General features: G+C 29.7%; 2 protein-coding genes across 2 annotated transcripts in view; one reads left to right on the plus strand and one right to left on the minus strand.

Annotated features, from left to right (window-relative positions):
* The window catches only part of LOC129958694 (anoctamin-10-like), a 63,954-nt gene extending 46,484 nt beyond the window's left edge, over nt 1–17,470 (minus strand). Inside the window, exons 1-4 of the mRNA XM_056071341.1 lie at nt 17,387–17,470; nt 7,789–7,986; nt 6,328–6,463; nt 2,734–2,871 (exon numbers count right to left, since the gene is read on the minus strand). Of these exons, the coding sequence (XP_055927316.1) occupies nt 2,734–2,871; nt 6,328–6,463; nt 7,789–7,986 (472 nt within the window). The 5' untranslated portion in view covers nt 17,387–17,470. The remainder of the gene's footprint in view (nt 1–2,733; nt 2,872–6,327; nt 6,464–7,788; nt 7,987–17,386) is intronic.
* On the plus strand, nt 15,534–16,541 carry LOC129959240 (uncharacterized). Its single transcript, XM_056072064.1, has one exon. The coding sequence runs from the start codon at nt 15,534–15,536 to the stop codon at nt 16,539–16,541; it is 1,008 nt and encodes a 335-aa protein (XP_055928039.1).
* Nucleotides 17,471–17,901: the final 431 nt, after the last annotated feature.

Raw genomic sequence — 17,901 nt, forward strand, 5'->3', positions numbered from 1 at the left:
CCAGAAGAGTGACAAAAGTGTTTATTGTGTCTATAGTTCAAAATGATTTATACTGCAGTTTGAGAAAAACTGAATTCACGTATTTTGTATTAAGGTTTAATTTTCATAATAATTAAATGTAAATATTTTAAATCATATTTTACTTTCTATTATTGAAAAATGTCATGTTTTCTTCACCAAATAACAATACGAAAGAATAGTTCAAATAATCCACTGACATATTTTTCTTCCATAGAATTTTTAGCTACCTGCAATTTTAAACATGCCATATTTCTATTTAAACTGGCATTCCATTTTAATGAAACATTCGCAAATTATATACTTAACAGGAGGGTGGAAAAACAGTAATTTGGTCCACATAATTATTTTTTCTTTTTGTAAGGAGACATTACAATGATTTGATTAAAAAAAAAACTGCTTCTTATAGTTGGCAAAATCTAATAAAGAGTAAGCCTAAGACACATAGAAACTGAAATCCATCATTAGTTGGTAAAGTACCCTGATATAACTTTCTCTGTTCTATCCGAGTGAGCGGATGAGGTATATTTCTATGTAATTCCCATAATCTTGATTTGCATGCATGTTATAACCCCGCTTATAATTTGCATTCTGCAGCTATTTATTTTGTTCTTCCCGAGCACTTTTTCATACTCAGGGTGTCGATGATTGGAAGTATACGTCTGCGACTTACGGTTGAAAAAATAAAGATAAGGAAAAATAACACATTGTATCCTATATGCTACACTATATTTATATATAAATTTCACTGCAAATAAAAGAAAATATTTTTGCATAGAAGTCTTTTTTGAAATCTTTAATTGCATGCATCATCCTTTAGAATATTATATATGTATATTGAAAAATCACTGCAGTTTTTAATAAGAGTTAATACTCATAGTTTAATAGCAACTTGCTATAAAATGTCAATTTCTTTCAATCATTTTTAAAACTGAATGTGCTGTTTTCCAGTAATATAGGAAATCTTGAAAAGATTATCTCATTTCATTTTACTTAGAAGCAAAGATTACTTGGTTGGAGAGAAAAAATTTGACGAAGTTATATTGAACTTCAACCAATAATTAAAGCAATAAAACCTTAACATAATCCATCAATTTTTCCCCCCAATTTAAACTCCTTGATTACTGGCCCAGATTGCAAAGGTGCAGTTTTTGTTACTCTTCCAAAGCAGAGAAAGATTACATCAGAATGTTGTTGCCGTTGGAGATAAAAACTTGGCTTAAAACTGTTCCAGAGAAAGATGCTGAAGTTAGTGGCTTATAGGCAATTTTTGTATTGGTAAAAAATAAGGGACTTGGCAAAGAAAAAAAAAAAAAAAAAAAATAAAAATAAAAATAAAAAAATAAAACACGATTTTTTTTTTATTTGATGGTAAAATTATGTATAATTTCTCTCAGTAAAAACAAGTTTGCATCAAATTAAAATGACTGGTCACCAAACTATTTTTGATAATTAGATGAAACTGAAAACACTTTTTGATATAAAAAAAATCTGCCAAAGATATAAAAATATATGCCAATAAGAGGGAGAATTATCATATTTTATTAAATAACCAATCTAAAGTAAGAAATATTTTGAAAACGAAACTAAAACTAAAACGAAATAGTTTCGGAATTGCAACTAAAAAATTATTTTTTTATTCAAACTAAAACCAAAAAAGGAACAGGAAAAACATCATAGCATTTAGAGAGCGCAAAGCAGCTACATCTAAAACACAGATGAATTGAGACAAAAGTAATAAAAATCAAGTTAATAGGAAAATCAAATTTAACCAAATAAAAAAAGAATCCGGCCTGAAGACTTTCTCAAGGATCACCCTCGAGCAGGGATTCAAAAAAAAAAAAAAAAAATTCTGTGAAGGAATGCAGACTAAACAGTCAAATAATGATTCCTCGTGACCCGAAAATCCACTGAAATTAGGCCCAAGAGATATACCATTTTAACAGAAAGGAAAATACAAAACAATAAATTAGAAGAATACATCCACTAATATATATATATATATATATATATATATATATATATATATATATATATATATATATATATATATATATATATATATATATATATATATATATATATATACACACAGAGAATTGAAGATATTTTATACTCTATAAAGTATAAAAGTTATTCATTATATCAGACAAATTTTAATTTTATCTATTGTTTCTCTTGAAAATATTTAGTATCTAAAACATTAGGATATTATATTTTCAAGGATTTGTTTACATTCATAAATACAAAAATTATAATCTAACACTCAGTATATAAAACTTTTACAAGTAATCACTCTAAATTTGCAATCACACATAGATTACTACAGAAAAAGATTTAAGAATGTTAATAATCAAGAATGGATCATTTTAAAATGCAGAATAAATTTAAGATTTTAGCATTTATATATGCATGCTTTTTTTATCTCTTAAATTTTATCCAAAATTTTGCTGCATAAACAAGAGTTAAATGTTATTCCTTTGCATATATTTTGCTAATTTTCAACAGACCTAAATATTTTAACAATCATGAAAGCATTCTTATGTAGTTTTAATTCAAAATTTGCTAACACGGAAAAAAAAAAAAAAAAAACGTGCTGTATCTTATTTTAAACGTTCGGCAGACAGTAACATCACCCCCCCTTAAGAATGGCGTGCATACTTAGACAGTTACTGAATTAAATAATAATGTACTAACAAGGAAGAGAAAACTTACGAATAGACTGTCCAGGATGAAGCGTGATGTCTGGATAACCAATAAGTTCTTTCATCTCCATGGATCTTATTCCTATTATTATTTCATAAATAATCCTTTGTTTTTCAGCAGTAGTCAATAAGTTATCAAATGTCATACCTTGAATAGAATAAATTAATACATGCTGTATTTTTAATAAGATAAAATACACAATGATTATACTTAAAACAAAAATAAAAACTTATCACACACACACACTCTCTCTCTAAAAAATTTGATGACTATTGCAATGCTCACACTCCAAGTGAAGGGATAAAAATATCTAATGCTAATGGCATTCCTTTAAAAGATACTAGATTCCCTTTCCTGAATCAACACATGTCAAAGAAATTTCTAAATGGATCTCGAAGTAAAAACACTAAGGGGAAAATTTCTCACACTCTCAATCTTTTATGAACAGATGTGTTTCAACTTTGATCCCCATGTACAATCCATGCTTCCCAGTAAAAAAATAAATTGAAGTTATTTCCAAATATGTCTTCTTTTCGGCCACTCATCTGCAAAACTGTTACATACTCACATGTAACATAGCATTAGCAATTTTTTAGAGCACATGTTAGATATAATTAAACAAAAGAATGGGATTTGGATCAGGAAACAAGAAATTTTTTTAGAATAAAATACCATAAGCTAATTTAAGGTAAATGACAGGAAATTAAGATATCATTACCATTTTTTCTCCCACTGCAAGATGGGGAAGTGTGTTGATCACAACTCTATCTTACAGTGAGGTCACTTTTAATATATATTTCAATTTTAACAAATAAGAAGCTAAAACTGAAATGTATATTAAAAATGACACCTAAGTTTTCGTTATTTTTACATTCAGGTAAAAAGTATTTTGAATAAGGAAAATAAAAATATAAAAAATAATATACTCGCAAAAATATGCAAACTTAGATCCATAATAATAGCAAAATATTAATAAATTAAAGGTATAATGTATAGAGGAGTGTTCCGACCATTTTTCTGAAAAAACTCAGTTAATTGTCTTTACTTGGGAAGAAAGGTTATCTATGGCATGTTTGCCTACATTATACTTGAATATATCAGAAAATCTGACTTGCCAAAATTATCTATCAAGAAATAACATAATAAAATATCAACATAATTATAATTTCATATAAAAAGCTTGGAAATGAAAACAATAAACACAATATTCAAAGATTTCCTATTAATTATATCGACATCTGCATAGAGGGAGCTTGGGAATGGATATTTCTTCTTCAAAAATCATTGACAGACAGCACATAACACGAAGCATTGTACATGCAGTGTAACAAAATATAGGATACTCAGGTTGCAGATGTAGCATTCAGCAGCGTGCTGAAGACAACATTCATTCAACGATCATTGTAGCCGAAAGGTAACGAAGAACATGATCCCTCGGGAATATATGGTATGGCTTCGGCTAGGCAGATGCGGATAATCAAAAGTTGGTCCTTCGCCTCAGCGAGTCGTTAAGTCGTCTTTCAAAGAGTGTAAACGCCTTATCTACAGCACCCATCGAAATTTTATTAATCTTTAGATATTCTTAAAGACAGATGACCATCCTGTGGACTTATTTTGTTGTAACAAAATTTTGCAGATAATTGGCCTAAAAGAAGACAAATTTGGAATTTCAGTTCAATTTATTTTTCCACGGGAAGGCAAGATTTGTATATGGGGACCGAAGGGATAACTCAGATCTACTCTATTTCACCCTAATTTGGCAGTATTGTAAAAGGCAGAAAATGTGACGCTCCGCATTGGAAAAGAGTTCCCCATCAATTTTGACTTTAAAATACTAAAAATGCGCAGAAATTTATCAAATAATATCATAGATTACAGAAATCCTTTTTTTTTATTAGTAAGTATTTAAAATTATTCTCAAGTTACAAGTGCTTATCTGTTAAGTATTTTGTAAATAAACCGAACGAATAAAACCAAAAGATTGGCATAATACTTCCATTTTGGCTAGAACCGGTCTTCAAGGTAAAATATTTGGCGCGCTTTTCTTGTACGTCTCCGCCAACTTTGCTTCCTTCAGCTCGCAATTGTTATTATCATCACTCGTACTTTTTTATTCTCGCTTTTTTTACCAGCTGATATTTTTGATACTGTTAATCACATTAGTAGTTATTTGTTTTGATTGTTGAATATTTATTCAATTCATCATTTCTATTCACTTCTAAAATGTCTGAAAAAGTTATCACCGACTGCGCTGTACACACCTTCAAGACGAGTGAAATCAACAAAAAGTGCAGCACGCAGAAACATATTAAATTTTATTCTCGACTCCGAGAAGAAAACCCTCAAGATTCTATCAATCAATCAAATCGTCGATAAAGTTTCCCATCTTACAGATGCTTCGCAAAGAACAGTTTTCCGTTTGAAAAAAGAAATAAAGGCATCCAGTCTTTTAAGAACCCCTGGAAAGAAGCGACCAGGCTCAGTAGGTAAACATTCAAGTCTTGTAAAATATGATGATTTTACATTATCCTGTTTTTGACAAAAAATCCATGCATTTTTTCGTAGAAATGAGATCCCAACATTAGATAAAGTTTTAAAAGATGCTAACGATGATACAGATATCTTTGAAAAACATTAGCCGAACATTAGAATATTGAAAGATTTGGGGGTTTCTTTTGAAAAACGATGAAACGAAATGAAATAACTTTAATGATTTATTAAAATAATGTATCAATAATATTGAACAAAATAATGAAAACAAGGAAAAAATTAATTCTTTGATTCAAAATGATAATATAATAAAGTTAATAAATATTTACTATTTGGTGAAAAATTTGCGAGATAAAGTCTCGCAAGCGATCTGCATTTTTAGTAACCCAGTTCCCCTAACAACGACTGCGATTCGGCATGCCTAGAATATACACTACTGCCATGTTAGGGTGGGACAGATGTGCAATGTACAAATTTTGCCAGATTTTAATGACTCCTTCAGATGCAAGAATCTTCCATTCTATGTCACATTTGGTTTTGTTGTCTACAGTCATTCCCATGCAATGTTTAATTGTCTGTGATGGCACCAATGTGGAAAATGCGGCATCTAAATAAGTTTTCTTTTTTCTGATCTGTTCTGTCATTAGTGACTGGTGTCTTTCCTCTCCATGCATCCATTCATGGTTCCCCCCCCCCTCTTGCCATTCGCAGTGCTGTTTTTTTTTTTATGTGTGCGCAACGTCTCCATTTTTTATGACACAAGTATCTTTCTAACGCTCTTTAGGTTTTTCCCCATGCCCTGAGAAATTAGCGATGAGAAAAATGGGCGTTGCCATTCGAAAATTTCGAGTTTCCGTATCTCTAACCGCAACCGTGAACGTCACTTTCATAATCATTTTCATGCAGTAAAACAAGTCCAAAGATTAATTTTTTTAAAAATAAATATAAATGCTTTACTTTAATTAATGCATTGGATTTCATATATTGTCAAAAATATCTTTAATAAGCATGTCAGATTCAGCATGTATCAAATACATACTTGTCAATTGTTACCATTTAAATTGTAAAATTTTACACCTGCTAATAAATTTCAAAGCAAAATTAATGTATTACCAGGCTTTAAAAAGAGATGCAGATTGCTGATTATAAATTCTCTTCGAACTCCATTTTTATCTTCTTTTGTAATTTCTAACGTTTCAGCACCCTCGAACAATCTACTATGACTAGCTCCTATTTCGACAATTGTACCCTAAAAGGGAAGATTTTTTTAAAAAAAATATTACATTACAAATCAAGAGGTAAAAAATATTCAACCATTAATATCGTAGGGTTTCTTTTCATAATTTTTAAAGGAATTATTAATTTAATAAGTGTTTGTCACAGTTTTAAACAATCATCTTTATTTTACAAATCATCTTTATTTGATCAGCAATAATTTTCATGTGAGCATATATTTTTACTGCAAAAGCTTTTTTTTTTTCAACAGGAAAATTAAAGATAAATATAATTATACTGGTAAAATATCACAGATTGAATCAGTTTACACAAGACTGAGAAGAAATTAATTAGAGAAAATCATATACAAAAAAAAAAAGAGTAAATTTTTATTAAAAAACTACCACAGATAACTATTAAACATTTGACTTATAAATTTTTTACAGATGAAACTCTTTATGAATTCAGTAACACATAGAAAATTTTTTGACTTAATTTATACTCAAAAAGAAACTTTTTAAAACAGTGCCATAATAAATAATAATTCATATTTATTTGTAATGTTTTTATAATAATTTCTAATAAACTTTACATCTGTTGGCATATCTCTGTATTTAAAATTTTTCAAAATTCAATGCCAATATGCCATGAAATTTCAATCTATCATATGTAGGCACAGTTATAAATATTTAGTTTTCTCCAGTAAAAAAAAAAAAAAAAAAAACCCTTAGTTTTTTCAAGATGAACTAACAGAATTATTCATTCTTTAATCATCTGCATCCAGATACGTTGCTATTTTGTAACGATAAGTACAATTTGAACACAAGTGATGACATGTCTTGATTATTTAAAAACAGATAACTCTGGTGGTGGCAAATGGCATCACTAGGCCAGGAAGGGCACAGACAGCATATAAAAACAATGAAATAATATAAATATTTGCATGTTTCATGAAAATAACAAAAAGACCCCCCCCCATACACAAATCGAATAATTTAATAATGAAAATCCCTCCATAAGGTCACCTATACCAGCAAGAAATAAATCATACATAATTTTAATTTTCATTTAGATTTCACACTGATATTATTGAATTGGATATCTAATATTCTTTAGCAACATTTTAGAATGAATAAATACAGAATACAACTCAAAAAGTTTCATAATAAAACCTTTTTTTTCTCTTAAATATTATTTATATCCTGAAATGAGATCAATATTAAAGAAATTTCAGATTAAAAAGGAAAATCCACATTATTTTTTAGAATTTTAATTTGCTTCAAAACATCAAATGCGAGTCATTATATGTTACCATTAACAGATATACACTCAATGATGTTACAAATAAGAAAATTTCACCTCATTTTCTATATGAGAAATTCGAACCAATAATTCACCACCACCCTCACGTTGGGAACGAGAAAGTAAATCTATTATATATCGAATTGTTTCTGAAGAAGCATTATCTTGAAATATTATAATGTAAAGAGCTTTAAATGCATTGTCATCTTCAACATTATCTGACGAAGCATCAGAAGATCTTCTCTGACGCAGCATCTGTGAAAAAGAAAATATGGTTATAAAACATAATATTTCCAACATTCATACATTATCACATAAAGTTAAATGAACTGATGTTTCTTTATTACTAATAAAATATAGAGTAACAGCTGCATCATTAGGAAGATATTGTGACCAATATAAGAACTTATTTCTTATAGTTTCCACTAATTCTTAAATTTACTATTTTCATTTTAAAAGCAACATTTACTTATTTATGAAATATCTTCGTTGAAAAAAAAATATAAATGACTTGTATAAACTCTTGAATACTCATACCATCTTCTGTGTTTCAAAAAATGGTCAAGGTCAGTCTGATTCCATATTTCAAATGGTTCCTGGGTTTCCCTGATGCTTTAATAAAATCTTACATGCTTTCATATTATTAGAAAAATTTAACATCCAAAATAATGATACTTGAGGTAGTAATTTAAATTTAAACAATAAGAAAAGAGATTATGATGGTTCTGCTCTTTTTCTGCATTTTTAATGGCCTTTCTTTTATGAGAAGTTCCTATACTTTCCAGATGCATTTTTAGAAAATTTTCCAAGTACGACAATAGTCTCATAATAACAAATAATACATGCCTGGCGTAAGTTTAAAAGTTTACAGGACATGAAGATTAGACATTCACTTCTACTAAAACGTAATCACTGCAGAAGTTACATTTATTCATTTAAGATAGATATTGCATACTGATCCCTTCTTATTTTAGAAATATGAATGTGTTACTTTTTCAAAGCATGCTGAGCAAATAATAATCGAATGTGTTAGTATAAATATTTCTTGTAAGGTCCAAGAAAAGTATTAAATCTTTCTATTCATCTTCCTCAACAATAATGTTTTGTTGATTTTTTGGGGGGAGGGGGGTTCAGTCTGCAAATCAATTATTTGTTTGAAATTTGATCCAACATAAAATATTTTCCTTGCTAGATCTCTTTCCTAAATCAATGGTTCAAAGACTTTTATGAATTGAGATACCCTTATTGATTCCATATTTTTCCTATGACACAACTGCTTAAGAATTTATATTTTTGTATTTGATATGTAAAAATAGATCAAACATATTTTAAATCCCATAAAAATGTGAAATATAATCAGAGAGATGGATGAACCTGTTAATAACAACACATTTTCTCAGATCGTGGAATTAAGCTGGACATAGATACCTTTATTTCCTTTCCCATAGAGATTTTTGAGAACTAATTAGATTTTATGACAGAAACTGCTAAAAATGCATCTTTGCGTGAATGCAAAATAGAAAATGAATTTACAATTCTGAGTTTTAGCACTTATAAAATTAAATATCTTGCAGCACCCTTGTGTGTACTTTGGGACACAATTCTAAGCAGACAATAATGATAATTTCATAAAAAAAGAGATGGAGGGAATACTGGTTAGGACTTGATCACTAAATAAGCATCTAATTCCTCCCAAATGAGATTAAGTTGTATCAGCCAGTTCTCTGATTCTCTCCCCCCCCCCCACTCCAAGGAGGAATACTTATATCTTCTGTTATCATAATAAAAAAATAAAAAATCATTATTTTTTAAAAATTAATTTTAAAATATAAGAGTGCATCTTCTTCAAACTTTGCTCCATGTTTACTCTTAAACATTTTAACAACTTCAGATGTGTGTGTGTGTGCACACGTTCATGTCTCAAGTAGCATAGTATTGTGAGATATTATATGATATTAATTAATATTCCACAATGATACAATATTGCAAATATTGATCAACGTGATGCAATATTGTACAATATTTGTGTGCTACTAGTGGTGTGTGTGTAAAACACGAGTTTGAGCAATTTCGTGGCTGGAGCGAGAGACCTTTTGAATTTTTGAACATCACCTTTATTCCATCCAGGGAGGCATCATTTATGTAAAAGAAACAATAACGAGCTGGCATCTGTTCACAAGCGATACAAGAGCAAAAGAGAAAGAATTTGCTTAGCCTGACAGATTTTTATCCCTTCACTTGGAGTGTGTCAAAATGTAGACTAAAGCTGTTTTACAAAGCTCGTGTAACATTAATTTAATAAAAACAGTGGAACTGAATCAGGAAATAAAGGAGCATTTTAGAATTAAGTTAATATGGCTTAAATTAAGATAAAAATTAGGAAATTAATTTAGATTTAGAGATATCATTATATATATATATATATATATATATATATATATATATATATATATATTGCAGTGGTGCCGTTTAATACAATTTATTTAGCTTAAGGAGTTCATCTCGCAGCATTTTTCAGATTTGTAAAGATCCCTTCCCCCAAGCAAGATAAAGTTATTTTCTGGTCATCCTATACATAAAAGGGTCTTGACTATTTCTTCCAGTTTTATAGTTTCTGTGTTTCATGGCTTTAAGGAGATCATTTGATCTACAAGAATAGAGCAATACTCTACATAATAAGAAAGATATTTCTCTAAGCATAAACATTTATAAAAGAAGAACCTAAAATGCCAAATATTGTTAGTTTCAAGAAACAGTGAATAAATCTGGAAAACAAGTGGATCATCTTATGACAGATTGAAAACTTTTGTTCTCCCATTTTGTGTAGTTTTATAACAAATCTACACACACATGTATTTTCTGCTATATAAATATTTGGCTAATTAAAAAAAACTTCCAACAATTTTATAATCATTTATTTATAGAGATAATACAAAATGAAACTGATTGCAATTATTTTCGAATGTGAAATAAAACTGAAATTTATTAAATGTCAGTTATTGGTAAAACTATGAATTCTTTTAAAGCTTAAACATTGCAATGTGAATTTCATTTTATTTCTATACTTCTAGGAAATGAATTTTTTATAAACAAAGCATGATTTATGTATAATAGTTTAAGAGTAATTGCTAGTATTTTCTATTTAAAAATGCTCACTTTTTTCCTTGTGTATCATATAGTTTACACTGTTCTTCTATTCCATAGACTAAAGGCATAATAGAATATTTTGATATTAATATATTGTGTACAAAATCGATTATAGTTTTTACTTAACGTAGTTCGAAATTTTGTAACATAAATAAATAGTAACATTTCTTATAATGTTTTTAATGCTCAGCATGCACTTTGAAAATGTAATTTTTTAATGATAATTTCAATTATTTATAATGTATATTGCTTTTAAAAAAATACACTAAGAGTTTAACAAAATCAGAAATTGAATTTAAAAATATATTCTTCCATCCAAAAGTTTTCTAAAATGCAAATAATTATCAAATTTTTAAAATATAATTCAAAAAAGTAAAATTAGATATGGCTTAATTAAATTTTTTTATTCAGGTGCTAATAATCACTTATATGTTAATTCATTCATTATTCATAGAAATCGATATAATAGGTAATTTGTCTATAAAATTACTTCTTAACGCAATATTATAGCTGCGACTATATTACGTTGAAAAGTAAATTGCTTTATTTCTGAAAAGTCTTCACTTCTTTTTCGGCAAACATCATCATAAAGCTTTAAGCTACATGAATTCTTGATTTAGGTCAGCATTCATCATTAAAAATTAGTAGTAGGTAGGAAGAAAAGATATCAATAAATTATAGAATGGGTAAAAAAAAATAAATCGATTCCATCTAGCATAATTCATGGATGAAATTAAGCTTACTCATTCCATATATCTTAAGACTTTCTTTTTTTTTGGGGGGGGGGGGAGGCATCCAAAAGATAGATCTGAAAACTCACCAGTGCCAACCTTACTTTTAAACTTCTGCTGGCAGAAATCTCCTGACCCTATGGCATACACCACATTAGGGAAATGATTTCATGGGCAAATCGAGTATTGCTTAAAAGTTTACTTGTGGGGGAGGGGCAGGAAATCCTAACTTGTCACAGATATAACAGTTATATCAGCCTGTAAACAAAAGTAAAAAATTCTGGTACAGCAGCTGTACCACACATAAGCAAATAGTTAAAAAGATTTTCTAAATTCTAATTAAATTTCTAGCAATGAATTCATATCTTTCAATTTGTAAATATGTTGAAAAATGTGTCATGACAATACTATAACTTACAGGAAAATGAACCCTGGATTTTCATTTGTAAATCATACATGAAGTATTGTTTACTAATTAACTCTCCTAGTACTTGATATTGGCATTTAAAAAATAAAATCTGGCAGATTTTTAAAAAAAGCATTTTTATCATAATTGAAAGAAACTGTTCATACTACACACTAAATATATAAATGTTTATGAAAAATTCCTTATATTAATTTAAAATTATAATTGGTGCATCTGTTAAGTTAATTGTTTTGATTCAGAATGTCAACCAAATTTAAATTAGTTACTAAACTTATTTAAATTTTGCTAAGTAAAAGCAGTAATTTCTTTAAAGAAAAGAAATAAAGAAAATACAAACAAAACCCCCAAGATATCACTGTTGGAGCTAAATTTTAATGCATAAGCAAAATGAACAGCAACAATACAATAGTTTCTGCAGCAACAATACAATAGTTCATGCCCTTATATTTACCTTTTGAAAATGTACTAAATAAAATGGTTTTCTAAAAAATATATGATTTAATTAACATTTATTTTTTAGCTAAGCAAGGAATTTATTCAAATTTTTTTTCATTACTTAGTAAATTAAATTGCTTACTAAATGTAATAACTTAAATAAGCAATTCTTGTATATATAAATTTATTTTGCGCATCTCGTAAATAGTTCCAGCGATTTGGATTAAATTTTATATTTAGATAAGGTTTTGCTTTTTCAGTTTATCTATATAGATGTCTTTCCTGGGGGAAAAAAACCATTTTTTTATCACTAAATATTAACATGTGGCTATTCATGACCTGTATATCAGAGATGGAGTAGTGATTAGGGCTGCAGATTCTCATTTTCGATCCTGCATTTGCAATTCAATTATAATTCGCTTATAACTTTAAACGAATCATAGAATAGGATTTTATTTACGATCTTGCAAAAAACAAAAAAATCTCTAACGAGCAAGGCCTGGTCTCTGAGGTACTATTACAAATATGCAAAAAAATCGATATAGAATTTTTTCTATTAAAACGTGCAATGCTTATATAAAAAAATAAAATAACTATGATTATGATTATAAATACATATTTGAGAAAACTACGCAGTAGAATGTATAAATTATTGGGAATGCTTTGATTCTGAAACTATGCAAATATAATGAAATGCACATGTATATATGATTGGAAGGGAAGGAATAGGAGCAATCATGGGAGTCATTTCATTTATTCACGTACATGAAAAATAAGCCTACTAAGTATAATTATCCTATAATTATAATATCAATCACAGCGAAAAGATCGATACAACCATAAATTGTAAACATCTAAAAAAGTAAAACCCTTGGTAAATAAATATATAAATATGGTATATATAACAGTTCTTTTTAAGTGATTAGAAATTATATATATAACTACATCACATAAGTGAATAACATAAAATAAGCACAGATGGTTCAACTCTTATAATAAGAAGAACCACTATTTGCCTACAAAATGCAAAAGCTTTAAACTATGAAGATAGACTAAATATTTCATGTTCACTTAATAAATATCATGATTGATTTAAATTTGAAACAAAAATTAGCTTATGCAGATTATACAAAAAAAGAAAAGAAAAATCTAAGATCAAAAATATCACTAACCATGTCTTTATTGCTACAAAGTAAAGTCAAATTCTTAATTAAAAAACTTATTTGAAATAGAGTGATCTTTTTTAACAGGGAAGAAATGATTTAAAAATTTGATGAAATAGGTTTGACTTGAATTTCAATAACAAAAACTACTTTTGAAACTCAAAGGAACATTAATTTTTAAAAAAATGCAAAATAATTGAAATTACAATATTATTGAAATGCTGAGATTTTAAATTTTAAGATGGTGAAAAAAATTTTGTGTGATAAGATTTTCAGAAGTTATTGTTGCAACAACCAATTTTCGTTTCACTGATTAAAACTTTTACTAAACTTTTGAAAAAATCATTTAATGCCTATAATGCACCAACAGACAGGCGTACATATACATTTACACTTAGAAAGGTAGTGAGAGGATTTCATTAGATCACTGCCCTTTTTACTAAGCTCTGGAAACATTACGATTCCAGGTGACAAAATGTAAAATATTATCAATTTTAGGCATGTTTTTACACCATTTCCTGCAGTTGGCTGCATCTTGTCAGGTATTTTTGAAAATCCCCCCACATAATGGGAGTTTCTTCCTTTTCCCTAGCTTATCTTAGACTTAAGCACCCCAAACTGCTTCAATATATCTTAATTTGACATTTATAATGGTTTCCATCAATCATGCTTAAACACCTTTAGATTAAGAATGAGCTTTTGGTTAAAGTGAAGATTAGTGTGCCCCCGAGTGTGTCAACAATATGGCAACCCAACGAAACACTCTTCTAGCAACCCTAATGCTGTTTTATTTAATATTTTTTAATGGTCGAGTTCTACATGAACTACAACTATTTTATGAAAAATGTTAAATTAAAAATAATATTGATTACAGATTTTAATTTTGTTCTTTTTATAATTAAAAGTTTTTTACAACTAATAAGACACTGCAATTTTATTTTTAACGTGAATACAAACAGAAAATATGCATTCTTTTCCAATTTTTAATTATCAGAATGCACTTTAAAAAATTGTCGGAATTTTTACTTTATAAAATCGTCTGCATTCTTTGTTTAAAAATCTTCTGCAACGGAATTCTTCGCAGTTCTCGTAATTCTTTTGGTGCTCTAACAGTTGGTTCTCTTGATAATTTGTTGTATCGGAAATTGTGCAAGAATGGATGTCTGGTGAATGGGATAGCATTAAGTATTTTGAATCAGCAGAATGGATGAAGGATGAGTGAAATATATATATATATATATATATATATTTACGAGTTCATGAAGTTAGGAAAGGATGTTTGTATGTACTGTTCCTGTTATCCACACAGTCCTTATGTTCAATGTGCCAGCAAAGCTACTAGATTCCCGCCACTAGCAAAGCGTAGCATATTTTTTTTAAGTTAAAAAATTCTGCCTGGTTCCTTCTTCAGATGCCGATAGACATCGCATGCTCTACATTTTGCTCTTTACACAATAAACCGGTGCAGCTGGCTTGAAAAACTTCTTTGAAATTGTTGATAAGAAGCGATAGTAATCCCAAAGGTTAAAAAAAATTTTAATAAAAATCTCAGATACAAATTAAATAAATCTCAGATTAAAATAAAAATTACACTACTTATCACTAAAGATCATAATTTTACTGCATAAAGTGGTATCCATAACTGTTTCACAGAAGTGTTGGATCAGATTTACTGTACGGTCACCCTTGGCGCGATTTTTTTAGATTGGCGATAAATCTTTCTATATGGCAACCCCCATCCGACCGACAACTAATTATAATAGGGTAATTGCATTAACCCTATTGGTCAACTGGTCAACTGAATGTCCAGACGCCATTATTTAATTTTCGTTTGACCACGTTGCACGTGTGCTTTTTCAATCTTCAGCTCCCGCGTTCTTTTATTTGGATTTTTTTGTGATGGCTGCTGCATGGGGAATGTCTGAGGTAAGTGCGAGAATGTTTGGTGAGAATGATGTTATGTGGTATGATGAGAATGTTAATTTAAGATATTTGTATGGACTAGATAAAGGTAAGGAGACGTTTGAATTTTGTATGAAAGCGGGTTTGATTGCGAATAAATATGAGCGTTGTAAGTGTGGCAAGGACATGAAATTGGTTGAAAGGCATGATATAAGTGATGGTTTTGAATGGAGGTGTAAATCAAAGGTGAAAGGACAAATGCATGACGTCAAAAGGAGTGCGAGAAAGGGTTCTTTTTTTGAATTGAGTAGAATGACATTGAATGAGATTTTAGTTCAGGTATATTTGTGGGTGACTCAGAGTAAGGTTGATTTTAATATGAAAGAAAGTAAATGTTCTTCTAAGACTGTGTGTGACTATCGTTCTTATTGTCGTGAGGTTTGTGTGGTAGAGATGATTGAAAGTAGTATGAAAGTGGGTGGAAGCGGCGTGACTGTTGAGATAGATGAAAGTAAATTTGGAAAACGTAAATTTAATCGGGGAAAACGTGTGGAAGGTAAATGGGTGTTTGGGGGAGTTGAGCGCGAGACGGGCAAATGTTTTATGAAAGTTGTGGATGATAGGACGACTGATTCTTTATTAAGTGTTATAAATGAGTATATTCTTCCGGGTTCGATAATAATTTCAGACTGCTGGAAGAGCTACGATTGCCTTTCTAATGAAGGCTTCGTGCATCTGAAGGTTAACCATAGTGTGAATTTCAAGGACCCGGATACAGGTGCCCACACTAATACCATTGAAGGAACGTGGGGGGCAGTAAAACGCGCCATACCAGCTAGCAAGGCAAAAACACAGCTCGATTACTATCTAGCCGAGTATGTGTGGCGCAAAAAAAACAGGCACATGTGTAACAAGTTCATGGCCTTTGTCGACTCCATCATCCGCATTTACCCTCCTCAAAGAGCCGACAAGGAGCCGGAAGACGGAACATCGTCATCAAAGTGAAGGCGGAGTGAGGTGGAAGGGTGTGAGGAGTCGAGCGATAGCGGCTAATAGGAGAGAGGTATGTTTATTGTTCATTATTAACGATTTCAGCGATTTGTTTCTCGTTTATACAAACTCGTTATACATGTTTATTGTGTTATACATGTTTATTGTTCATTATTAACGATTTCAGCGATTTGGCCGCCATTTCATTTTTTTCCGCAGGCAACATTTTCACTACGCTGTTTTCTTTAAATCTCGTTTATACAAAAAATCGCCATTTTGGCGACTTTTGGCGAGATTTTGAAAAAGTCGCCAAGGGTGACCGTACAGTAAATTTTTACCAAGTGTTTATTTTGTCCGTTATCTTTATTGGCGACTTGGCATCCTTGGCGCAGCAAAGGGGCACACTAAACTTCCCTTTTACCGAGCTTTTAACATTATCACCTGTTTTGAAAATTTCAAAGAAAAGTTTTTTTTTAAAGGACACTTTATTACGTATCAATAGAGTTAAAAGCATTTAAATATAAACTTCGATATTTCGTATAACATAATGGTAAGAATAGTACCATTCGCCAGAAAGTAGAGCAATGAAATGTAACTCAAGATACAACGAATCCATTAATATATATACCATCAGACCACTGTTAACAAATTTGAACAAAAGGAGCAATATCGTAATTAAAATGACTCTTTATGTAAACAGGTGTTATGAACAAAAACGCAATACATGCTCTCAGCTGTTCTCTATTCAGTGAGCGACCAAAGAAAACCTGCGCATGTTTGAGCACCAAATGTTCTCGCAAGTGAAATTTATTTGAAAGATCGAAATTTAAAGAGAGTTTTTGAGATATAAAGAAACTTACTTTTAATTTCGTGCCGGCATGCAAATACCATAAGCTAACAACAAGCTTGTTGGAATTTATTACTTGTTTACAGAAGTCATCCAGCTATTGCCACTCCAATAAAACGTATTTCAAACTCCCGCCTTTTTTATTAATATGTTGTTTGGACGTCCAAATGGCATAGCAAATAAAACATTGAAGGATTGTTTCACTATGCAATTGAGTCATTTGTCTGATGAACTAAGAAGAATACGGGTGAGAAATCGTTGCAATTACATTTTTTTTCAGTGAAGCGATGGTCGGAAAAGATGTGCAGGAAATTCTTCCATTTGATAGTTCATATTCATAATAAAATAAAATATTAAATTTTCACAGATCTCTAAATAGCTGCCTCTGCTACTCTGAATTTAAACTTTGAACATTAATACTTAAATAAAAGACTGAAGTTTATTAAATTAAATCACAAAATTGGTGTATTGGATACACAAGAGCTTCAGTCTAAGAACTTTCAAATTCTACCCAGAAATTAGTGAACA

This window comes from Argiope bruennichi, chromosome X1, assembly GCF_947563725.1.
Source record: "Argiope bruennichi chromosome X1, qqArgBrue1.1, whole genome shotgun sequence".
Classification (NCBI taxonomy): Eukaryota; Metazoa; Arthropoda; class Arachnida; order Araneae; family Araneidae; genus Argiope; species Argiope bruennichi.

Coding starts and splice junctions, on each gene's coding strand:
- LOC129959240 (XM_056072064.1), top strand. CDS start 15,534: ATGGCTGCTGCATGGGGAATGTCTGAGGTAAGTGCGAGAATGTTTGGT.